Source organism: Macadamia integrifolia, unplaced genomic scaffold (assembly GCF_013358625.1).
Source record: "Macadamia integrifolia cultivar HAES 741 unplaced genomic scaffold, SCU_Mint_v3 scaffold478, whole genome shotgun sequence".
NCBI lineage: Eukaryota > Viridiplantae > Streptophyta > Magnoliopsida > Proteales > Proteaceae > Macadamia > Macadamia integrifolia.
This window is the reverse complement of record NW_024870462.1, coordinates 79,169-105,247: the sequence shown is the minus strand read 5'-3', so window position 1 is coordinate 105,247 and position 26,079 is coordinate 79,169. Positions and strand designations below refer to the sequence as shown.

At 38.4% G+C, this 26,079-nt stretch overlaps 1 protein-coding gene across 1 annotated transcript; it reads left to right on the top strand.

Annotated features, from left to right (window-relative positions):
• Window positions 1-1,384: 1,384 nt before the first annotated feature.
• On the top strand, window positions 1,385-25,698 carry LOC122068901 (AP-2 complex subunit mu). The gene is made up of 13 exons (XM_042632810.1): window positions 1,385-1,830; window positions 4,628-4,805; window positions 6,158-6,248; window positions 14,718-14,812; window positions 15,131-15,220; window positions 15,315-15,363; window positions 15,485-15,623; window positions 20,670-20,786; window positions 21,359-21,449; window positions 21,529-21,671; window positions 23,839-23,953; window positions 25,083-25,127; window positions 25,216-25,698. Exons 1-13 carry the CDS (start codon window positions 1,748-1,750, stop codon window positions 25,294-25,296), a joined length of 1,317 nt encoding a protein of 438 aa, XP_042488744.1. The 5' UTR covers window positions 1,385-1,747; the 3' UTR covers window positions 25,297-25,698.
• The last annotated feature ends 381 nt before the right edge of the window (window positions 25,699-26,079 follow it).

Sequence of the window (26,079 nt, the reverse complement as noted above, 5' to 3'; positions counted from 1 at the left end):
CTAATTGTGATTTTAGCTCATCCTCAACACCTAGAAATATATGTAACCTAAGTACTTTCAATCTATGTAGGAAAGTAAAAGCTCCAAGGATTTCTTTGACTAATTTGTATTAAAATATGCAAAAAATGTAACATATAAGAAATTTGAATATATTGTTTAATAAATTTAAAATAATTTCATATTCCACTTTTTTTTTTTTTTGTCTCCCACAATTGTTGAACCCAAGATCTTCTTAATATTTATTTTAGCAAAACACAATTTTTTGGAGTCGTTTACTTGGATAGAGTTTTCAGATTAGTTTTGATTTTCTCAACCCATTATCATTTTTGTGGGAGAGGGATCGTTACTTGTTCACATGGCTATTATACCAACACTCGAACCAATGAGAGAGAGAGAGCATGTGGAGGCATCAACCATGGGGCAAGGTGGGTTTTTTCATTTGACCCTGTGTTTGGAAGTGACCAGGTAGTATTATTTTCCCCCATTTTTATATATAACTCTTTTGATGTTTCTTAAACTTTTGGTAGTAAAGACTAAATATCTTTACCAAAAAAACAAGACAACTAAAGATCTTAAAAATCCAAATGCTCTTACACCCTAATCATCCTACAACCAGAGTGTTGGAGTTAGGGTTGAAATAGGGTTGGGTTGGGCCGGGTTTTTTAAAAACCTAATCTAACCCTAGGTCCTCAAAATTTAACCCATGCACCTCATGTTCAAGCCCAACCCTATCTGGTTCATGTCAACCCAACCGTGCCCTAATTGACCCTGTTAGGGCCGGGTTGGGGTGGGTTGGGCTAGGTTGAGTTGACCTTGGCTTCTGCAATGGTTGGATTAACCTTGATTGACATGTTTTTCCCATTCATATATTATACATTAAAAAATTATAAAAAAATGAAATACCAAATTACCAATAGAAACCCTAAATTTTAATATAAAAATTTGGGTTAAAATTCGGGTCGAATTGGATCGGGCTAAGGCCTCAACCAAGCCTGACCCAACCCTGACCCAGAGTTGGGGTTTTTCAACCCTAACTCGTCCTCAAGGTAAAAAAACAAGGCCCAAGCCCTGTTCGGGCTCAGGGTGGGCCAGGGTAGGTTCGGGTTGTCAAGGTCAAACTTTCACCCCTAATTGGAGTCCTGGGGCCACTCACACGGGGATGTTTAATGTTCTTTATTGCTTTCAATGAAAGTTGAATGGTTCTCATTCAACCCTAGTATGACCCGGTCCATGCAGTTGTGGGGTTAGTATGGGTCCATGGGACTAATCAGGCCCAAGGCCTAAATATCCGTCGTTAGCCCAAAAAAAAAAAAAAAACAAAAGCCAGGCCGGGGCAAGCCGGCATTCATGAGATGGAACCATAATTGAATCCAAACACAACCTGCGCCATTTCTCGTCTTTTCATTCTCGGCAACCAGTTAGAACCATTTTTCTTCTTTTTCATCTGACGACCACCTTTTCAAAGTCTGATGGTGATTTCCCCTGGAACGATCGACATTGTTGGTCTTTGAATAAAGCGAAATTTTTGCAGAGCTACAGTTTCTGCATTTGATTAAGCGACGACGTTTTCATATTCTATTCACAGTCGCAAATCCAAGTCAAGGAACGACTGGGAGCCTTTCGGATCCAAAAACGTAAGCCCTAGATCCGAAATCCCAACTCAGTCGTCGTCTTCTTCTCGAAGATTTTCGATTTGAGTTTTCTGAGTTCTCGGAGGTTCTTAAGTTAGCGATCCACGGGATCGGAGATGCCTGTGGCGGCTTCCGCTATCTATTTTTTGAATCTCCGCGGTGATGTTCTCATCAATCGCCTTTATCGTGACGATGTCGGGTGAGTATATTTCGAATTCATGAAATATGGGTTTCTTCATTTGATCGATCTTTGATGTTGTGGGTGGTTGTGAAGGAAGTGCGGTTTATTGATTTCCAGTTTTGAATGTATAATTGGTTGTAATCGCATATTTCAATTGTAGTGTCTATTCTTATATTACTATTAAATCAGACTTGAAAGAGATAGAGACACCGATTAGGGCATTAAGAATTACGGTACGTCAGTTTAGCTGGCAGAAATGTTTATACAAAAACCGGTTTCTGTTTTGGTTGGAGTAAATTTATGGTTTCGAGCGGTGATGGAATTTAAACACTAGTGGTGTTTGTTAACGAGCTAGATCTTCCATCGTTCGAAATGCTAGAATAAAGGTTGAGTCTCAATTTGAATATCTCTTTACAGATCAAGGAATATTGGTAGAGGGTTTGCATTCTAAACGGAAAATCTTACCTTAGACCACTTGCCAATATAAAGTTCTCATGATTAACAATTCGAAGGATTGCATTTTTTGCATTTCAATTCTCTGCCTGTTTTGTGTTAGAGATCTAAGTGGGTCACTAATCTGCTTCTTCCTCTTCTTTCTCAATGGGGTTGTGCACTGACACAGTAATAGCTTATGGAATTAGATGGTTATACCCAATCAACTATCCCTTGTTTATCCAAATATGGAACACTCAGAACGTCAGTCAAAGGGACTGGGAACTTTTGAAAATACACCCTCACACAATCAATTGGGATCTGTGGATAGAAAGGAACTGGCTAGTCATTGAAGGCCCAATTGGAACCAGTATTCAAATTGAGTAGGAGACTAAAGATTATGGGCTATACCTGTACAAAGTTTTTGGATGGAAAGTGTATATGCATAAGACATGGAAGTAGATCCTTTTTACCCCCTGTTTGTTGTTACTTCTATTTTAGAATCATCTTAGACAAGCTATAGTGCTCAACAATAAACTTATTGGCACAGAACCGTTACCGATTGATAGATATTTTTTAAATGACACAAGCAGATTTGAATAAAATATAAAGAACCAAAAGTGGCCATAGACTAAGATTAATCAGATTTTTTTTTGGTCTTGATAGAATTACTCTGGAACACCTTAAATACTTTTGTCAGAAAATTTACCAAATAGTTAAATTGCTGAGATAAAAGCTATCATATAGCTAGCTGTCTTACCTCTTAGGTTTGAATACCCTAATGAAGTACTCTCATTGTTCCTCTAGGTGTTGGTTCCATTCATTTAGAAACATACCCTCTGATTCGAGAGACTCACAATGTGCTTAGGAGAGGGAGAATACATTATGCTGTTTTCTTATTTCTACTTTGTAAACAGAGATAAATCATGAGTACATCATGTTTTACCCTTTGAGTCTATTTCACAAAAGAGAGATGAGAAATGCTATACCACGAACAATTAGGGTTGCAAAACTCAACATATGCATTCTCCTCCAATGTGGGCTTTAAAATGTATGAAAAATAAATATGGAAAAAAGAATTTCTGTCTGGGAGTGTAACCTACATTAGTGCTCCCTTGTATCTATCTCTCTCCTCCCCTGCCCTGAAATGACCTCTCTGCCCCCTGAATTGATTCCTTTCCAGAGGCAATCATTGGGTGTTTCCTGTCGGTGTAGGTTGCGCTCCCGGATAGGAAACACTCTCCCAATAAATAGTTAGATTTTACAGCCAATGTGTGGGAGGAAGAGTGGGTTTGTAGAGTTAGTAGCCCTACCTATTTGTACGCTAATACTCCTCAAGAAAGATAAATCAACAACAACAACAACAACAAACCTTATCCCAACTTAATGGGGTCGGCTACATGGATCCAAGCAAGGACTGAGATCAGGAAAAGTAAGTGAAAGGAAACAAATCACATAAATAGTAACGAAGTCGGACAGAACTAGGTGGGGTCTGCTACCTGGGTCGTGGACCTCCATCCGCTCTATTCGATGCCATATTTGGAGCAAGACCTAATCTGTGCATGTCTTTCCTCACCACTTCTCCTATGGTCAGTTTTGGCTTGCCCCCTAGCTCTTTTATATCCATCTATTTGGATCAGATCACCCCTCTTTCCCTTGCATCCAATGGCCTCCGTTGTATATGGCCATAGCATCTCAAACGACTTTCCCAAAGTTTATCATGAATTGGGGTAACTCCCAAGTCTACGCTAATGCTTGCATTCCTTATCTTATCTTTCCTAGTTTTCCTGCACATCCATCTTAACATTCTCATCTCCGCTACACACAACTTATCAATGTGCCGCTTCTTAACTGCCAAACATTCCACACCATATATCATAACCGAGTGTATGACTGTCCCATAGAATTTTCCCTTTTAAGTTTTATAGGGACATGTCGGTTGCACAAAACTCCGGTCGCACTTCTCCTTTTCGTCCATCCCACTTTAATTCTATGTGACATGTCATCCTCAAGAAAGATAAATCATGAACTAAAAAACTTCCTACTTTAGGTGAAACTAAGACCTGCCGATATTCTTAATCACATATGACCAAATTGGCATTACGGCCCTTATATTGCAACACTATGAATGTCAGCCCAATAAAATCTACTGATTGGTTCTGTGTTACTTTTTTGAGTTGTTTCTTTCTGGTTCAGATAGAATCAGGCTGACCACAGCATAGTGCTTGTTAGAACTTGGCATGCGTTCACAGCGTTAATTAATGTTACTCTTTTTTTTGGTTGATATATTGTATGATTGGTCCTGTACTCCACATTATGATTTTTCTTCTTTCTCTGGGGATACTGACATGTGTTTATGTATTAATTGTAATGATTCTTTTAGTGGGAATATGGTGGATGCCTTCCGAATGCATATAATGCAAACAAAAGAACTTGGTACCTGTCCTGTTCGGCAGATTGGAGGTTGCTCTTTCTTTTACATGAGAATTAGCAATGTGTACATTGTGATTGTTGTTAGCAGCAATGCCAATGTCGCTTGTGCATTCAAGTTTGTCGTTGAGGTACAAAATCATCTTCCTATACTTGTTTGTGTGTTTCCAATAGTGATTTCGTCTTTTTTTTTTTCCCGTAAACCTTGGGAGCAAGCTGCAGTTTTAGTTCTGGAAAAATATTAGTTGAAAATCTAGCTCAAGGGTTGCTGTTGCAGTGTGTTTACAAGTGTAGTCATTGGACAAGGGTTTGCTAATTTAGTTCCAGTACTTAGTAGTAGGAATATGCTTCATTTTCATTATACTTCTCACTTGAGAAAATCTTTTGTCATAGCTACTTGATGCAACATGTTCGTGTAGGTCCATTTTACATATTATAATCTTATAATGCTACTCTCTAGTGCAAATAAAATTGTTATATAAATGCATTGCTATTTGCTGTCCTTTCATTTTTCTACCTTTAACTGCTCAAAAGATTATGAGAAGGGAAATAGAAAGAATTTCCTAAAGAATGAAAGGGTTCTGAACTATATATTCCACCGAAAAATCGTGGTAAGAAACTGTCCTTGCCCATAGGAAACGATCCAATGCAATTGATTAAAGTATTGCATACCTATCGGTTAGATTATCTTACTGAGGGAGCAGGGAGAAAATTGAATATGATTTTGCATTCAAAATTTTCCCTTATTTTGAATGCTGGATTTTATTGTTATTGGCCTGGGTTATAACGGTTCATTATGTGGATTTTGGAAGTCTCGGTTGATACATTCTTTCTTATCTATGGGTCTTCAAAGCTTAGTATTCTGTCATTGTTGAATGGGAATTAATTTAATCAAAACATGTTAAGAAAGGGAAAGAAATAAAATCAGCCTCCAACATCCATTTATTTCACCCCCTGTCATTATCTATCACCTCCATTAGTGTGATAAGTAATGTCAACACATGCATGCATCAATCAAACCCATCAAATTGAGTTATGGGATTTCTGTCATTGATTGGATCTGCCCCTTTTACTTTACAGACTAGACATAAAGAAAAACTTTCACAAAAATACCCACTTGTCACAAATGTTAATGATGGGGTCATCATGCTAGTAAATTTACAACAAATATTTAACAAGAATCCATAAAACAGATATTTGATAAAGAATCTCGTTTGAAAATTGCCATGTCATTTAGATGAGTAAATCAACTTGTTTCAAGGGGTTGTATTTTTGGGAAGGCTTGTTCTTAGATCATTGTTTAATTTGATAGTCTCAAAGTGAGAAAGGTTGGACTCCTTTTTGTTATTAAAAGTAATAAAAATGTGTTCCCCTCCCCCCCCCCCCCCCAAAAAAAAAAAATGTTACTTTTCATAAACTAGATTTCTGATTTTTTTTTTTTTTTAACAAGCTCATGCATCTAGTTTTCAAAATTTATGTGCAGGCTGTTAACCTGTTCAAATCCTATTTTGGTGGAGCATTTGATGAAGATGCTATTCGCAATAACTTCGTCCTGATTTATGAGCTTTTGGACGGTATATATTTTGATCCATTTTCTGGCTTCACACTATGGAAATCATTAGTTTCATAATGGCCTTTGTGTTATATATTTTTGTGTATATTCATGCATAAATTTTCACAAGTATGTCATGCTCTTGGTATCGCAAATGATCAGGATTGTTAATATGATATGGGACAACAAGGTTCGAGGGATCGGGATCTGGGGTGGGATCAATCCCAACCAATCTCCAGTCTGGTCCATGATGGATCAGCTGGTCCACTGTGAACCAATCAGATTATCCACTGTACAAAAAACTCTTAACAAGTCTGCCAATCCTGATCCAGACCAGTCCAGGGTTGACCGATTCTTGATACTATATGGAACGATGCTTTGTAATTCGATGAACATTCTTACCTATTATGACTACAACTGTCAATTTTTCAATAGGATGCCCCCAAGAATAGTTCAAAATACTACTTACAACTACATAAGCCTTAGGGTTCCTTCGTATAAAGATCAGTGCAAATATTTTAACCTCATGAGGTTTCCAATGCCGCTGACCCTCCCTTGCCAGAATTTCTCTATAGATGTTATGACATGAGGTATTGTTACCACCCACGACATAAGCATTGCTAAAAGAGAAATGTCAAAAAGCTACTTTAGGTGCATTCTGTACGTAATGTGTCTAAGGCCAAATGTAGGCTTGTATTGAGAAAACTTATTGAGCATTCACAGACCTATATAGTTTGGCTGAAAGCTTAAACGTTTGATTGTGAACCTCTGGTGGAAAAATATATAAGCATTGGCAAAATTCAAAAAGCCGACTGCTGTGCCTCAATGAGAAGCTAATAAACATTGAAATTTTAGCCCAATTCTTGTATTGCCAAAGAATCAACTTCTTTTTTTTTTTTTTTTTTTGGGGGGGGGGGTGGTGTGGTGTGCTCTTTACATACATGAGTAATCATATGAAGCATTGAAATGGTTAATGGGTTTGCTCATTGTATTGTCTAAAGGTTGATCAAATTGCTAATATGTACCAATCCAACTCTAGCAATGATCAGTGCAATGGAACATTCTCTCCCTTGTCTTTATCTGGTTTTGGTGGCTAAATGATCAGTTGATTTATGTTCTCAGGAATGATTTGATTGGGTGTTGGAGAAGTTTTCTGTAATATTTTATTTGGAATTCTCTCTTTTGGTCCATTCATTTGTGATTGAAAACGATTAAGTGAAATTATGTTTTTGGATATTTGGTGTGTAGCTATTTAAAGATTTGACTTGGATAAGTTGCTCTGGTGTTGGATTGTCTTCCTTTGTGTTAGTGAAGAACAGAAGAGAATTGTTAAGATCATCTCTCTGAAAGTGATGGGTTTTGAAAGTTCACTCTGTGGTGAAAGCTGACAAACTTTCCATGGTAAACAGTGTGGGGAAGAAAAGGGTGTTGATAAGTTCTAGTGGAAGCTAGGATATGAGGAGAAACCTGCTGTACCTATTCTTTATGGCCTTGTTTGTTTGCAAAGTATGGGGTGGGAAACTTAGGGAAGTGGGTCCTACATGTAGTGGGGTACGACAACTAGGAAAGGAAAGGGTGGGAGAGTTACTGTTCATCCCCACACTCCATTTCGTGTGGATAGGTTTTACTGGGAATGTTCGATAGAGATTTCTTACCGTTTAGGAAGTTTTAGAGTTAAATCCGAGATGGGTGGTTCTTCTTTGATTGGAAGAATGTTCGATAGAAGCTAGAGAACTTCCTTGTGCTATTAATTTGTATTATTTTGTATACCTGCTCTCTTTGCTCTGGTAAACAAATTATCTGGTCATTATGGCTCTGTTGTGTTGCACTCCCGCTTCTTGGGAGTAGGCATAGTTCTAAATCTCAGAAGTTTCGACTGAAAATTTCCCAGTTTCAAGCGGGGCTGAGATGTAAACAAGGGTCAAATTTAATTTGTTACTGATTTTGACTAGTTTCAACCTGTTTCGGCGATATTTTGGTCAGTTTTAACCAGTTTAGAGTATTTTGACCAGCCCTATTTCGACCAATTTTGGTAGTTTCGACCAGTTTTGACCAGCCCATGTAATGCAGGAGTAGATTACAAGTAACTAACTCCGCAGTTTATAATCCCAAACAATATAAATAAGAGTAAGAAACAAAGAAATAATGCCATCAAATAAATCCCCAAGGATACAATACCCATATAGGAGCAAAACCAGCCCAAAACTTAACCTGATAGGAGAGAGAAAGACCTGTAGAGGTGGAGAGAGAGGTGCGGCCAGGGCTATAGGAGTCCGATTGAGCTGCACTCTTGGGCGTAGATAGTCCCTAGGGAGGGTACAAAAACCCCCAAAGATGAGAGGATTCTGATGGCTGGTTGTGAAGTTACAAGCTTTCTTGATTTTCTGATCTAGGAGAGAAAACTGAGAAGAACCTTCAAGAACAGCAGCCGAATGCTTCCAATAGTGACTAGGTAAGGATCGTGGGACCCTTATGAGGCCTGGAATACCTTGATTGAAGACTTGGCTGAACAGAGTACAGAAGAGAGAAAGAGAGGAGATCGATCTCTCTCCTATTCCCACTAGGATTGCTGATTGGTTCTGATTTCTGGAGACTTTTATCAAAATCTGAACTATACCTTTTGAATGTTACAACAAATAAAAAAAAAAAAAAGAAGAATAAAACAAATGGGGGGTTGAGAAGGGTGAAAGAGAATAAAGGAAGTGGCTATCTCAGCTTGGGCTTCTCACCCACAGCTATGTTAGCTGCTCTAAGCGTTTAGTTGCAAAGTTTCTTTCATAAATACAAATTTTCTTTCATTCAAAATCTCTTCAATAATGGGACATATGCCTCTCTATTTATAGAGGGGAAGTTTATAATCATACTAATACTAGGAGTTAGTTTCCCAATAGGACTAGATACTCCTACTACAACTAGGAGCTAGTTTCCCAATAGGACTAGACACTCCTACTACAACTAGGAATTCAAAATAGGACTAGGGCTTGACTTTATGATTCCAGCATAGAGTAGGACTAACTAACTAATAGTCCATATAGGACTTTACAACCAACTAATGGCCTAATGAGCCTTTATTGAATTAAATAGCAACTAATTAAACTAATGAATAAAATCCCGTTTTCCTACATTCTACCCATATTTTAGGCCCATTAAAGTGGCCAATTTCAAAGAAAACCTATGGGATCAAAGGCCCAACATATACATAACACAACCCAAGGCTTATTTGCAATAAAATAAACCCAAGTGACTTATCTACATCAACTTGCCCTCTCTTAGAAAAAATTCGTCTTCGAATTTTGTAAAGTGTGAGGGTGATTATATCATGGTGCACATCCCTCTCCAAGCCATAGAAAAATTCAGGTAGCTCTTTGATAATAACGATGTAGTCTAGAATGTGAGGAGCTCGTTCTTCAAGATACTTTAATGGGATGACGAACTCCACATGCTCAATTTCAACATCTTTGGATTTATCCATAGGGTCATCTACATATGCACCTTTGATCTCTTCTAACTTCAATGCAACATAAAGCTCTTTTGGTTTATCTATCTGGTGGTTCATAATCGGTTCCATTGATGGTTTAAACACAACTTCATTCTTGAACTCCTTAGGATCTTCCTCTTGGCTGTTTACAATCATCACAGTTGTTGTAGTGTCAAGTTCCTCAGTCTCAACTTCATTGTCCATTGTGGCAACCTTGTTGCTTTTGACTTCTCCCACATGAGTCTCGTTGATGGGAACATCAATGACTAGTTTTTCCTCAACAATAGGAATGGTTGGAAAAATTTTAACACTAACCTCAACTTTTGGCGTTAGTTCACTGGTCAGAGGTGTCTTCTCTTGTTGCTCTTTTGCAATAGAGGCCGATGATTCCTTCATGTTATTGTCAAGTGTGGGTGGCTTTTGGACATCTGGTGGAAGGAAGTACATGTTTCGTTCATGCTCAGATAGGTACGTGCCTGCCAACTCATACTGCATCTCGTCCCATGTTCTAGGTTTACATTCTTGAGCTTGAAGTTGCTTTTCATGGACTCTCCATTGCATTCGTATACAATCATTCATCTGGGAACACGCATATTGGTGTTTTTGTGTCTCTGTTAAGTTGTAGTTGTCAAAGTACATGTCCAATTCACTCATCCAGTCAAGGAATTTCGCATGAAAATAACGTGGCTGATCATTAGATTGGGCAGCAGTGGATGTATTCTGATGGGAATCCTGTGGAGGGAAGAGCCTTCTTTGGAAATATACAGGGAGGTATTGTGTCACTAACTTGTACTTCATCTCTTCCCAAGTCTTAGGCTCATGTCTTCGAACTCGGAGTCGCTTTTCATGGACTCTCCACCAATCTCTAGCATGACCAATCAACCAGAAATAAACAACTTGAAGCTATTATGTCTCTGTCAAGTTATAGTAGTCAAAATATTCCTACAGAGAATCTAACCAATCAAGGATGTAAAATGTATCCCTTTGTCCAACGAAGTAATGAACTGATGGAACCATCTTCGGTTAGGCCCTGATAGATTGTTTGGAGCTTTCTTCAACCGTAGCTCTGATACCACTTAATGCAGGAGTAGATTACAAGTAACTAACTTTGCAGTTTATAACCCCAAACAATACAAATAGGAATAAGAAACAAAGAAATAATACCATCAAATAAATCCCCAATGATACAATACCCATATAAGAGCAAAAACAACCCAAAACCTAACCTGATAGGAGAGAGAAAGACCTGTTATAGAGCTGGAGAGAGAGAGAGGTGCGGCAAGGGCTATAGGAGTCCGATTGAGTTGCATCGGGATCTTCGAAAGCTTCTTGAGCTAGCACTTTTGGGTTTGTGGTCGAAGTCAGAGAAGGCCACAATAGCGTGAGAAATTGGAGATGACTTACAGAATAAGGCACTGAAATGGAGTTCCTACCGTAAGAGAACAAGATCTTCAGTGTGTGATTAGAGCTTGATTGATGCAGTTGGGCGATGGATGGGATCTCTGTGATTTAGAAATATCTTTTATTTATTTTCCTTTTTTAGAGTTAGTATTAGTATGGTAGATTTTCAATCGAGTGAGATTTTATTTCTATTTCAATTAGATGCAATATTTGTTTCAAATAAGAAAGTAGTTATGTTTTCAGTCTTTAAATAGATTTATTGAACTCAACTAAGAAGGAGATTTGAAGTTTTGATTTGAAATTGGATGTTTGTTTGGCTGAAGCTTTGATTGCCGTGACTTTCTCTTTTCTGATTTTTTTCTCTTCTTCTTTCCCTCTGTTCTTGTTCTGCTTCTTTTCATTCTCTCTAATGCTGGCTGAGCCCCTGTTTCTGGGTGACAGTTTCAGCACCAAACAAGGGATCGATCTCTCTCACCTTTGATCTGTTGGAGCTGAAATTTGTGTGAAGATTACTCTTCCCTAAGAGATCAATACCCCCCCCCCCCAAACTCTGGTTCTGGAAATCCCTCTCATCACAGGGTAGAGTTTCAGTTGCAGGTCTGGACCAAACGTCACCGTAGAGCTCAGTTACAGTTGACTGGAACCCTTGGATTGCTTGTTGTCTAAGGAGACTTTTGATGGTTTTAGTAGGGCTGTGAGTTGCGACATCTCCTTTGAAATTTCAGACCCAGCCGATGCCTAAACAATGAGTTCTCCCTCTCAAAGGACTGTTGACTCCACCTCTGCAGCCTATTCCAAGGTTGAAGAAGACTCCTGATCATGAGTTTTCTTATTTCTTCTTTCCTGATTAGTACCCTTCTTTTAAACCCTTATTTACACCTTGCCCTTCAATTGTTTGCCATTCCTAGTCTACCCCTTCCAAATAAATACCAATTACCTTTGTGTCCAACCCTCATTTAGTTACCCAGACCCCTGCATATTCTATTATTTACAAACCTGCCACTCTTTATTAGAAACCCCAATTTAATTTCCAGAACTGAGATTTCTTTGGAATTAATTCCAGAGCTGTCCCATTCAGCTGTTTCACCTTAAATGGGGGTTTAAAATTGTGCCAGAAATTACACATTTGCCATTAATTGTTGCCATTAATTTATTGAGTATCCAAGTGGGCCCTAAGCGATCAGATTTCAGTCATTGGAATCCGGATCCGCATCACTGATGGGGTGTTTTCTCTTCTCCTACTGCAACGGACAAAGAAGATTTGTGGAGAAGGGCAGTGTAGGGTGGCGGGATTTGCAGGCGGAGAAGGTGGAGGAGTGTGGGGTGAGTTGCAGGTGGGAAGGGGGTTTAGGGAGGGTGAGTTGAAGGTGTCGGGATTGAAGCCAGAATGAGAAGTAGTTCCATTCCTATCCCCTATGGGAAATCAAAAGGATGGCTTATGATCTTGGAAGGGGATTTCTTCAGGAGGGTGAGTTGCAGGTGGACAAAAGTTAGTTTCAGGAGGGGGATTTTCAGGCAGAGAAGGTGTGGGGGTTGAAGGCATTTTGATAGGGTTTGTGGTTCAAGCAGTAGGTGGCTTGGGGGGTGTTTTATTGGGATCAAGTTGATTGGTGTAGGATTCATTCCCTTTCATTTAATTCGGAACACAAGTACGTCCTTAAAGTGTTCCTTGATTCCTGATTCTTAGTGAGGTTTTCCAGTGGTTTAATCTGTGGGAGCAAGGAATTAAACCGGACATGCCAAACAGGATTCTACCCCCAGATTGACGCTGGAGAGCAAGAATCAATAGAATCAAGAATGGCGAGTGCAACCAAACTTAGCCTAAGAACCTTCCATGCTTGAGCTTCAAAGCAAAGTTGCAGAATTTCTGGTCATCAAGAGTCTTCCATACTTGAGCTTCAAAGCAAAGTTGAGATAAAAAACGAAAAAATGGAAAAGAGAGAAGGGACTGAATCAGAAGGTTGACAGATTTACCATTGTAGAATTGATTCTAGTCTGAAGCTCCAAAACCAGCAAGTGAGGTAACAACGCAAGAGATTGAAGAATGGAAAATCCTCGATGCCTACACTATGGATTAAGAAAACCCTAATCCCAGTGGATTCAAAGCTTCAAAAAGTGGAAAACCTGATGCAGAGCCGGAGGAGATGGAACTATATTGTCCCTATGCCGATGGCAGTACCAGCTGAGCTGCATCTGTAGGTGCTGGCATAGATGCTCCAAAGCCACTGGAAGTCTGGCATAACCCCTCTCGCTCTAAAACCGACTGGAAGAACCCCTCATGCTCGACCAAAAAATCTTCTTATCTGCAAAACCGTTCACTTCTCTGGGATTATGCAGAGAGGAAGAACCTCTCTTGCTCTTCCAAAAAATCTTCTCCTCTGACGCCATTACTGCAAGGTCAAAAATCTCCGACTCTCCATTGTTTGCAGTAATGTTCATGGTATTCTGCAACCTCCCCTCTAGGACCACAACACCTTCCACCACTGCCTCCTTACGTAGATTGATGGACAAAGCCCAGCCCAAGTTTTTCCACACATCGGTTTGTGGGTGTTCAGGTCTATGGCTATTTATCTATTTGGGCCCCATATCCTGTTATAATTGAGGCCCACATTCTGCCACTTTGTGGCCATTGATCAGCTGCTGGAGAAGATGTCTGGCAGCTTGTAGTGGATCCCATAAGGCCCTTGTGTGGAGATGTGTTATGAGTTCAGAATTTCTGATTGCGTGGAGTATCTATTAGAAGACTTGGGCTTTCAAAAGATTATATTTAGTTATGCTGTAACAATGGGTTTTAGGGAAAGTGTAGTTGCCAGACGGACCTTAAGGGGTTTAATGGTCTTTGTAATTCTCTAGAACTTTCTCTCCATTGTTATGAATGAAGGCTGGTGTCATATTTGACACAAATCATTACCCGATCCAATTAGTTACTATTTTAATTACTTTCTATTCATGTTCTTTAGTCATTGACAAAAGTTAGATTTTATTTAGTTTCTATGTTGGAGTTACTATTTTCTTGTATAATATAACTTTATTCAGTTTCTATTTTGTAATTCTCTCCAATAGCCTGTAGGGAAGTAGCTATTAAGGGAGGGGGCATCTCTAGCCCAACGTTTTGAGAGCAAAAAAAAAAAAAAAAAGCTTGAGAGAGAGAGAGAGAGAGAGAGAGAGAGAGAGAGGTCCTTGTAGATTGGTGGAAGACCTTCTCTGTGGTGGGTGAGATACCTACACATCCTTCCACTTCTTTTCTTTTGTTACTTCATTAAAGTTACTGCAACTTTCAATGGAAATTTCCCAGGCAGCCAACTGGTGACATATTAATTGTATTGTTCATGGTCCAAGTATGTGGTGTTTTTCCCTTGTATGTTGATTTCATTTATTCTGCCATGACTACTTAGCCCCTGCACTTGCTGGGACTCTTTGTGTCTTATTTTATGCAGTCTTTTGTGGAAATTCTCTCATGAGCTCTCCGTCTGCTTTGTTTCCTTCTGTGGCATTTTGTGCTTTCCTAATCATTATGGTTGAAATAGAAGGCCAACTATCCTTTTTCTTTTGTATTTTTTATTGTTAGGTTCATCTAATCTAACAAGTTACTTTTTTTTTTCCAATATGCAGAAATAATGGACTTCGGTTATCCTCAAAATCTTTCTCCGGAAATTTTGAAGCTTTACATCACTCAGGAAGGAGTCCGTTCACCATTCTCATCCAAGGTTAGATTTGAGAGATATGATCTCCCAGATTCATTGTTTCTTTAGGTGGTATTTTAGACCTAAATTTTGACTTATATAGTTGATTGGTATAATGATGAATGACCTGTCCTTCTCTAGCAGTTCTATTATCTAATCCCTACATATTATAGGGATGTACCTGGTTTAGCATTCTTGTGTTATTACGTGCATGCATATAAGTGCACTTCCTTGCATGATTTAATACATATATATATACACATACACACACACACACATACATACATATGTATGTTGAAGGTTCTCTAATCAGTTACTTTTTCTATGTCAAAAAATTGGCAGCCTGCAGATAAACCGGTTCCTAATGCTACTCTACAAGTTACAGGTGCTGTAGGCTGGCGAAGGGAAGGCCTTATTTATAAGAAGAATGAGGTGATTTTGTTTTTCTTTCTTTTTCTGTGTTATGGGTTAAAACTCTGGTATGGGAAGGTGAATGTGCTGGATTTTCACCCTCCTGTGTTAACAGGTATTTCTGGATATTGTGGAAAGTGTCAATCTTCTTATGTCTTCGAAAGGTATGTAATGGAGCTCCAAGATGCTTATACATTCCTTTCACAAGCACAATGCATTTCTGTTTTTGGATTGATACAATACGCATTCTTGTTAATATCTAATATCTTGGTGGTTTGCTTTTAGGTAATGTGCTGCGCTGTGATGTGACTGGGAAGATCCTCATGAAGTGCTTCTTGTCTGGCATGCCTGATTTGAAGTTGGGATTAAATGACAAAATTGGTCTTGAAAAGGAATCACAACTTAAATCCCGTCCTGCTAAAAGGTAGCGTTTGGGGATTTCACCTGCCTTATCCTTTGTGGATTTTATTGTTATATATCTACTTCAATTTCCAAAATTGATACTTCTTTGGGAAAATCTTCTTGTAACCAAAGTTGGCAAAGCATAAGCTGTGCCTAGTATAACCCACTTTCTTTAATGATGTTAAAATCTTATCATTTCACATGTGTACTCGAAAAGTATGCAAGACAATGTTAGCTCTTGAGAATAACATGATGGGAAGTCACTTTCAAATTCTTTTGAAAACCCTTCTTGTACCCATCTTAAAGGACTCTTGGGAATAAGATAAGGGACAATCAAAAGAAGGTTACAACTTCTCAGCTCACCACTTTGGTTACCCCAAGGTGCGCCCATTTTGGGAAATAATGTATTTATTTTGGTTTAGAGTTTTGCTAGCTTCCGTATCAGGTCTGAGCTGGTTAATGATCAAAACGTTACTGGCAGTAGATTCTTGGATCTTACAGTTATAACGTTAGATTTATGATTGAAAATTTAAATCTCAGTAAGGGGATGTGAAGGGATAGCACTTGTGGGCAAATATAACATGTCAGTGGGCATGACTTACTATGCATATACTTTCTGTTAAAGATCTCAACTGATCTACGACCACTCTCTCTCTGCGGTCGAGCTGATCTATGACCACAATCGCTTTTGGACTCTTTTTTCATGTTAGAACAAGCCCATTCATTAACTGCAAGTTCAACCAATAGCCTTCCTGATCAAATCAACCCAAAGAAAAATAGGATAAAGTTGAGCTCCTAACTTCTATCGCTGCTTGATTTTGTTCTTAAGTACTCTTAAGCTCTTGCGGCTAACCTACCTGGGATGTCTACCAAGACTTAAACCAGCTCGTGCTAGACAGGTTTGGGAAATCTAACACAAGTCCATGGATTGAGAGAATTTTGGGTTTGGAAAGGTCTACTAACACAAAAATCAAAACAAATCAGGTCTAACAACAGCCATAAATGATGAAAATTTCCAAATACAAGTGTAGAAAATTCATTCTCACGATTCATGGAAATTAAATAAATGATACATGATAGGTGAATATCTTCCTTTGTTGTCTTGCGAGTTGGAGTGTTGTGCGACCAAGTGCTAAGTCACTACCGAACTCCGAAGAATGTGTCAGTGACGTAGTGCCTGTTTGCTTTTGATTGATGAATCCCCTTAGTATTTGAGCTGGAATTTAAGTCAAAAGTGGATAAAACTGGGCCTGCTATGAAAATTAGTGCAAATGAAGTTTAGGCTAGTGGGGAAAGTTGGGTTTCCTGAAGTTTGTAAGTCAAAAGATGGTGAAGCAGGTCTGGGAATCCACATCAAGCTACAAACCAGTCGTATTCTAGCTCAAAGAGAGAAGGAATAACAGTTTGACACACACAACAAAAGGAAACAAAGTACACATAAGTGAACAGAATATGCAACCCCACAAGTTAATAAGGGATATCTAGCCACATTGAAGTGATGTTTGGTTGTGTTTGCATCTCCTCTGATATGCCTTAAATATCCTGAATGTATGTCCCCATCAATTTTCCTCTGGTGGGAAGAATTCACCTTCGGTGAAAATGGACTCAGATATTTCTCAAGCAAATCTAGATTAAGGCACTGAAGCTTGTCCTTGGGATCCATGTGCAATTGGTACTAGGTCTGTCTCTGCCCTTGACAGGAACTTTAGATATCCCCCTGCACAAGTAGACATCATTTGCTCATCCAAAATGTCTTTTACCTCTTCTCTTATCCTTCGTATAGCTGGTAATGGTGGTAAGGGGGGATAGAAGATGAAAAAGTTCGAATGTTAATTGGGCTTGGCCTAGAATTAGGAACTGATTCTTGAGAGAATGATGTGATAGGTGTGGTTGTTGTTTGGGTTATTGCTGAAGAAGGCTCAAAGGAGTATGGGATGCTGGCTAATCCTTTATAAGGAATAAGATCTTCAACATTAAAAATAGATTGATGAATATTTTTGGTGGGCAACTCCAAAGAGTAGGCATTGGTGCTGAGTTTCTTTAGAATCTTGTAGGAACCAACACTTCTTGCTTGCAATTTTTTCCGTGTACCCTTTGGAAACTGATCACCGACTAGACAATGCAACAAATCCTCAAGATTGGGATTGACCACCTCGTTCTGAACAACTATAGATGAAAAGCACAACTTTGTTCCCTACATTTTCCAAAAGTAACTCACAAACCGAATGTACCTATCAGACACCCTGGTTTTGGTAAGCTGTGTAGCCTAGCAACTTCCCTAAGGAATAGCTTGGATACATGTGAAGCATAAGATGTCTTTGATCATGGTATGGAGTGAGCCATCTTAGAAAAAATGGTTGACAACAACAAAAATAGTCGTATGAAGCATCAAATGTCTTAAGTCTTGCCACGATGAATGTGGCATAAAAAATGGTGTATACCGATCGGTATTTTGAATCTTATGCACCTTCGACATGCAACTCCTGTACAATGAACTCTTTGATGGATGTACACAACTTGCTGCCTCAAAATAAGAAGCCTCCAACATCTTGGAGGGTATATTCGGTACTCATTCCTAGGTGTCCCTCACTTGTAGATGCATAAATGTCCCAAAAGTCTGGGCACGGTGCATGGTCGCTTTTAATCCTCTCGAATCCATTCACCTTAACACTCAAGCGCAAAAGGCAAACATATGATTTAAGGCGTTGACGGTTTTATTTTCTATACTTGATTTGTGTTTCAATACAAATGTGTGTTCCGGTAGAAATTCAAACCACTTTGCGTCTCGAGTACTAAGCTTCTTTTGCAAGCTTAAACACAATGCCTGATGATCAGAGTAGAGAACAAACTCATTTGGAAGTAGGTAGTTGTCAAGGTGTTGCCTAGGCGTCCAGGAGCCTTGGTCGCCTTGCATTTGGACCCCCTCCAATGTTTTGGATCGCCTAGATGCCATTTAATTTTTCACTAAAGAAAGCAATTGGATGTTCCTCCTGACGTAGGACACTTCCTATTCCTACTCCAGATGCATCACACGCTACTTCAAAGACTATAGAGAAGCCACTTCAAAGACTATAGAGAAGTTTGGAAGGCGTTTTAGTATTTTGCTTCTTGATTTGATGCAAGACTTTAGAGCAGCCTTTGTTCTGCACTCTTCTTTACAAATACAATTGATGATAGGAGCCATAATCAGACTAAAGTCTCATATAAATCTCATATAAAACCCTTAGACCGTGAAAATTACACACCTCGTGAACACTCAGTGGTTTAGGCTACTCAGAAGTCGCTCTGACCTCAGGGTCAACAGACACTCCCATAGAAGACACAAGAAGCCCAAAGAAGACCACTTGGGAACTCAGAAAGGTGCACTTCTCAAATTCACAATCTCTCGTCCCGTTACTCCGTCTAGCTAAATTTTTGACTACTAAGACTCCCTGTTCTGTATTTTTAAGTGACCTAACTTCTTATGATATAAGTCCACTAGGTCCCTTTTTTTCCTACTCCTTATCCATTTCAATTGGTTAACATAATTGGAACTATTTGGTTGTTTATTTATGCTAACCTTTTGGTCTTGTGGGGGTTATTAAGTGCTTCTAGTCATGGAGGATTACCCCCTTCGCATAATTTTGATATTTTTGTTGGGTGCTTGAGAACTAGTCAAGGTCATGAGATGATAATTGAGAAAAGGGTAGTGTTTTATGTCTGTAGGACCTTTTTTTTTTTTTTTGGGTGGAGAAGTGGGAGATTAGATATAGAAGTCTTATTGATTCTTGTAGAATGGTTTTGTTGTTATCTAGTGCACTATGTTTTTGATGTGAAGGATTTCCCCGTTATTCTTTGCAAGTACTCCCCCCCGGAGGAGAGGGGGGGTATGACTATCAGATTTGGGAGCATCAACATGTAGGTTCCTGATCCACATGGTAGTCTTAGGGACCCTTTGCTTTTGTTCTTGAGAAATGACTCGCTCAAGCCCATTCCTCGAAAGAAGTTTTTATAGGATCCTTATTCACCAAAATTTAACTTCTAGTTTCAATGAACGAATAGTCACTGAGTAATGTCAGATTGAATCACAAGTGATCCAATCCTAGGTAGGATCTTTAGTAAATTCAATAAAAATCAGATTCAAGGATAGATAGGATGAACAAAACAGAAAATAGAGAATGAGGGAAGAATGGGGGAAGAGGAATGGCTATCTCAGCATGGGTCTCTCACCCTCAGCCATCTCAGTTGATGATCATTATTTCTTAGGGAATAATTTTGTAGACAACAAAAATAAACTTTCATTGAATCAAATTCGTGTACCTTGTTGTAGTCCCTTACAAATTATAGAGAAGACTCAAAAACAGACTCAAAACACTAAAAAGGAAAGGTTTAACCCAATCCTCAACTAATTGGGAAACCTAAACTGGCTAGGAAACTGAAATAACAAAGAAAATAGATTCAAATAAGGAAGCCTATTTGGCTTAGGACTTAAACTATTTGTCCCCTAAATAAAAACATAATTGGACTCATAATAGGACTCCTAGAAGACACTTAAGACTCCAACATGGAGTTGGACTCGAACAAAACAACCAAAACATATCAAGACTAGGTGTCTAGGATTCTAACTAAACTAATAAAAGTGAATCTCGTTTTCCTACTTTCTACTCATATTTTAGGCACATCAAAGGCCTGACACATACATAACTCAACCCAAAGCTTATTTCTAATAAAATAAGCCCATTAATTGACTTATCTGCATCACTGTGTCCTCTTTCCTGAAAACACATAGAAAGAGACATGCCATCAGTCAAATAATTAGTGAATCTTTGGGAGATATTTAGAATTGGTTCCTTTCTTTCCTATCTCTCCTCTATCTATTTTCTTTAGTTATTATCCAGAGATTATGAGGGAAAAAAAAAAAAAAGAGAAAGTCTGAAGAGAAAATTCTCTTCCGCAATGTACTGATCATATTATCTTGGTCTCTATGGGCAATCTTTGGTTTTCCAAATGAGTCGTCTATTTAGCTTATAACTGCTCAGCTCATATCTTTATGGTGTTTGTAACTTATTGAAAGTGTTTCTTTTTACAGCGGTAAGACTATCGAGCTTGATGATGTTACATTCCACCAATGTGTGAACTTGACGAGGTTCAACTCAGAAAAGACTGTTAGTTTTGTGCCACCTGATGGGGAGTTTGAATTGATGAAGTAAGAATACCACTTTCCTTCATTATAAATGTCTATTAGTTTCGGTTCATTTAAGTGTTGTGGAATTGATGTGAGCTGAGGGCGGACCTCAGCGCAACGATAAGGTTGCTCCATTGCGACCTAGTGGCCACGGGTTTGAGTCGGAAACAACCTCTCCGCAAAGTGGGGGTAAGGATGCGTACATTGTGAACCTCCCCAGGTCCCGCGGTGGCATGAGACTCGTGCACTGTGTACGACCTTTTAGAATTGAAGTGAGCTACAGTAAAGTTGAAATGGATCTAGAAATTTATATCTTTATGAACACTGTGATGGCATACTAATTATATATATAGGATTGTTGGTTTCTTTTATTTGTAGAATTACTTGGTCGATGTCTTCAAGGTAAAACATCTCTGTGTAGGAGTTCCAGAATATTTCTGTTTGATCTAGAAAAACATTTTGTTGCTAAAAGAAAATGGGATTGGTTGTATGGTAAGTGTGGGCAAGGCTTACTATAATTTACTTCATTACAAGTTAACATGTGCTTTGTTTCCCCATCATTTCTTGTTTGTGACATTCCTTGCTATCTGTAGGTACCGTATTACAGAAGGTGTAAATCTGCCATTTCGGGTATTGCCAACAATCAAGGAATTGGGTAGGACACGCATGGAAGTAAATGTTAAGGTAGGTTCATGACATTTTAAAGGAGGAAAATTTCATATGATTTTGGTTTTGGAGCTATCTCACTACTATTGCCTTTCAGGTTAAGAGTGTTTTTGGTGCAAAAATGTTTGCCCTTGGAGTTGTTATCAAGATTCCAGTGCCAAAGCAAACAGCAAAGACAAATTTCCAAGTTACGGCTGGTCGAGCCAAGTACAATGCTTCTATTGATTGCTTGGTTTGGAAGTGAGTTCAATATTTTTAGGAATTTGAATCTGTAATATAGACCAGACTTCTAAGCTTCTATCGCATATTGATGAAAGCATTGCCCTGTATCATTTCTGCATCTGGTTTTAAAACCAGAAATCTCAATCTAGATCACCCAATGTCGATACACAGTCAATCAGCCATTCTGCTGGGTAATATTTGGTTTTTTGTTCTTCAGATAGGCCTCTTTACCAGACCAGATTGGCATTTCCTGGGTAATGAGTGGTTTGATCTGAATCTTTTTTATCCGTGTTTGTACATGATGGATGAGCTTGTTTGCTGACTATTCTGTTCATCTACTTCCTCAACCCCCAAATAAAGGCTTCTAAGATTCCATAGACAAGGAAGAATGAGCCCAACGGTCTACCCTACCTCTGTGCTTGCTCTGGAGGGAAAACTGAAAAACCTATGATTTATAATATGCTACATGTTGACGCTAGTAGAAAGTAGACACTCTTTTCTTTCTTTAACAATTATTGGAATTGCTCATGAATGAGAAGCTTCTGTGTCATTTTTCTTTGCTTTTTTTTTTTCTCTCTCTCGGGTTAAAGAAAAGAATTAGCAATATCTAGCTATTGCATTGCAAATCTGATAAGGTATGCTAGGCTGAAAGGACAAACACTAGCAAACCCTTGAAAACTAGAGTCACAGTGAACTATAAAACTGTGAAATTGTGACAGAAACTAAATGGAGTTATAGAACTCACAAACTATAAATCTGATGGGGCTGAAATTAATACGTATTGGAGATCCTAATGGGATGAGTATGTGGCTAAAATATCATAGTAAGCTGATGCTTAGATCGGAGATACGAATTTAGACAGAAAATAAAGACTAAGAAAATCAGAAAATAGCAAGTAAAGAGAAATAGCATAACTCTCAATCTACCAGTCCAATGGACACAAAATTAAAGTCAAATGGAGTAGCTAGGATGGGGGATCAAAATACTCAAAATTCAACCCAATCTGACGGTTATATACTCAAGTCAGTGACTGAGCAGACATATAAGCTGTGAATCTATCACAGATTTGAAGCAGTTCGTTAGAATAATAGAAGATTAAAACAATTAAAAGAGCAATAACAAGGGATTTCATAAACACAAAACTAAAGGTCAGAGATCACCTAATAATTGGCCACGATGGAGAAAGTAGTGCTGGAATGTTGGCAAACAGTGAATGAAGAAGAAATGAAAAGGTAAAAACAAGAAGGGAAGAAAGGGGATATGACAAAAGGCTTCACCACCAGTCCCAAACCAAGGATTCACCGTCTTGGGCTGCACTTGCCTCACCACAAGAGCTACTCCTAGCATCACTGCCAAAGAGAAACATTCAATCGAACAGTGGGCAAAATTTGTGTGCAGCATGTCCCTTTTCCTTTATGTTTAATAGCCAATGAACTGATTACAAGAATAGAAACATTCCTTGTTACTTGGCTGTCAAACAAACACTAAAAAGGAATCCTTCTAGAAAGGATCCTTAGCTATTACAAGGAAAATAGAAAGCAAATAAAATAGAAACTAGGATGGAATCCTTTTAGAGGATCCATCGCTATTATATGCAAAATAGAAAGTAACAAAATTAGACATTTCTATGCAATATCTATCTTAACCACTTCTCTCTGCCTCTACCAAGCCTAAAACCTTTGGCCTCAAGGTTGGATACATGGTCTAAAAACCATTGAGGTTACAAGGAGGCTGGTATATATCTTAACCACTAAGAACTCATTACATGGAATTAAAAACTAACTACTTAATCATCCTGTATAGGCCTTAAATCCCTTATATTTGGGCTTATAAAATGAGCCCGTTACAATAGAAAGCTCAAATTTATTTAACCCATGACCTATATAACAGTGGGGACTTAAATATGGGCCTCATTTATTGTACCATTAGTTCAATTTGACCCAAGAAAACTGAACCAAACCGAAATCCGTAAATTCTTCTTCCAAGAGATGTGAATTGCATCAAAATCCTAACAGTAACTCGGTAAATTTATTGAGCACTGGTGGCCTTTTATCCATTTGCAACTTTTACATTTCATTCATGCTCTAGCCAATCATATATTAAAATTTATACTCTTTTTAGCATGTATCAATTTTTTTTTTCCTGGGGCGGGATGGAGTTGATGATTCTTAGATACTCTCTGCAGGATACGGAAATTCCCTGGACAAACAGAACCAACTATGAGTGCTGAGGTTGAGTTGATTTCTACGATGGCAGAAAAGAAGTCTTGGACTAGGCCGCCAATCCAAATGGAATTTCAGGTGCCATGACAATTATCCATTACCCTATTATAAATTCTAGTGTGAATCATTAAATATTGGGAGAAGATTGACTGTTGTGAATTGTGATTAAGCCTTAATGTCAATTCCAACAGGCAGTTTAGCAAAAGCATGTACACCCAAGTATGGGCTTTATACATTTATTCCCGTCCATTTATTTTCTCTTATGGTCCAGTGAATTTGACTATGGAAGATCTTTGGCAAAAATTAGTTATGGCACCAAGTTTTCTCAAAAGCAAGAAAGTGCGTTGACCTTGAGAAAATGAGATGAACTATGAACATTTATATAACAAGGGTAACAGAGGACAGGTTTTCCTCCTAATAGAGAAGTGATTTTTCGGTTCCATGTTTTATGAGAGATGGTTGCCCATCAATGTTGCTGTGGCTTAAGCAAGTGATGTACTGTTAATCCTGCTTCCCTGCTTACCAATACAGAATGTACCTAAAATATAATAATATGAATAAAATGAGTAGTCATTTCATTTTTTGGGTGGGGCTTTTCCAATCCTTTCCGTTCTTTTGCTACTTCGGTGCTTGGGTGTGGACATTGACACAAGAAGAAAGAAGTTTCAGTCTCCTCCATTATAATGCTAGATGAGGAAACTGACATATTGATGAACCTTGTCTACTTCCTGGCATTGCGAATGGCATACCACCATATGTGAACCAATGTGATGCTGATGGACTTTGGAGACATGTGCACAGGCTTCTGTTAATCATTTAAATTGTTTTAATTTCTTGAGATTTTATAGGAGACTGCATTGGTGGCTTTTATCAGCATTTCAACAATTTTCAATTCCTTCTGTACTATATCATTTGAGAAGTTATTAGAAAGTCTCTGAATTGAAAATATGTATGTTTTCAATGATATAGTACTGTATTAATTAGTATGTGAAGGGTCAGTGTTGAGATTTTTATTTTCTTTATTTGTTGGGAAAGGTTGTACTACGCTGGAGAATAAAGATGGAATTATGTTAGAGATGTACAAGGATGAAACTAGAAATTAAAGATCTACTGTATTATTGGTTTAATTCTTCGGTCTTTTCCATCCTTTGTAGATGTTTCAATAGCTTGAGAGAATATTTAATTTGGTGGATCTTGGTATCTGCAGGTTCCAATGTTTACTGCCTCAGGTTTACGAGTCCGGTTTCTCAAGGTATGCATATGGAACTGTCCTATCAGCCTATATTGCTTGTTTATTCAGGATCTGTTTGTATGAAGCTCTACCTCATCATCTTCTGCAGGTGTGGGAGAAGAGTGGATATAATACTGTTGAGTGGGTTAGATATATTACCAAAGCTGGGTCATACGAAATTAGATGTTAGAGACATGAAGACTTTTTTCATGCTTCTTTGAAGATTTGTCGAGGGTTAACATTTCTAAGCCTGTGATGGCGAAGATTAAGAGGTGGCAAGGGATAATTTTGCCAAGTCTTTCGCAGTCCACAACCCCTTCAAGGTGCAGCTAGTGTTCTGCTTTCTTGTATTACTAGAATTGCTTTTTGTTTTTGTTGTTGCAGTAGAATTCTGTCAATATAATTACAGTGGGATCTTGGTTCAATCCTGGTGTTGTAAAGGCTACTGCTCAATGATTTGTCGCAATAATTTTTTTTTTTCTGTTTTATAACACTGTTGATTTGAGACTGGCAGTTTCTTAATTCTTCAGTCTTTGATTGTTTGCTGTTTTATAGCACTGTTGATCTGAGAATGGCAGTTTCTTATTCTCAATCTTTGGATTATTCTTAGTTACTACTTACCGAACACACTTGTACACCTACTGTGCTGGCTTGAGATTTGAGAAATAAAATTGATTTGAATATGTTAAGCCTATAGAAAACACAGATCAGATTCAGAAATGTGGTTTTCATTCATAACCATGTCTGGTAAGCTCACGTTTCCCCTTGGTTTGGCCACAGCTCTATTTACATAATGTTGTCCTCTGGCCATACAACAGACTGCAGTAACCAAGATCTGAAGGATTAGCCCATCCTTGTGAGCCAGTCAAGGCTAACTCAATTTGACAACTTTGATAGGAAAGGACTGGCAGATCTGAACCAACTGATGAGGATCACCCTGAAGGGTTAGTTTGGTTGATCCTGACTTGTCTGA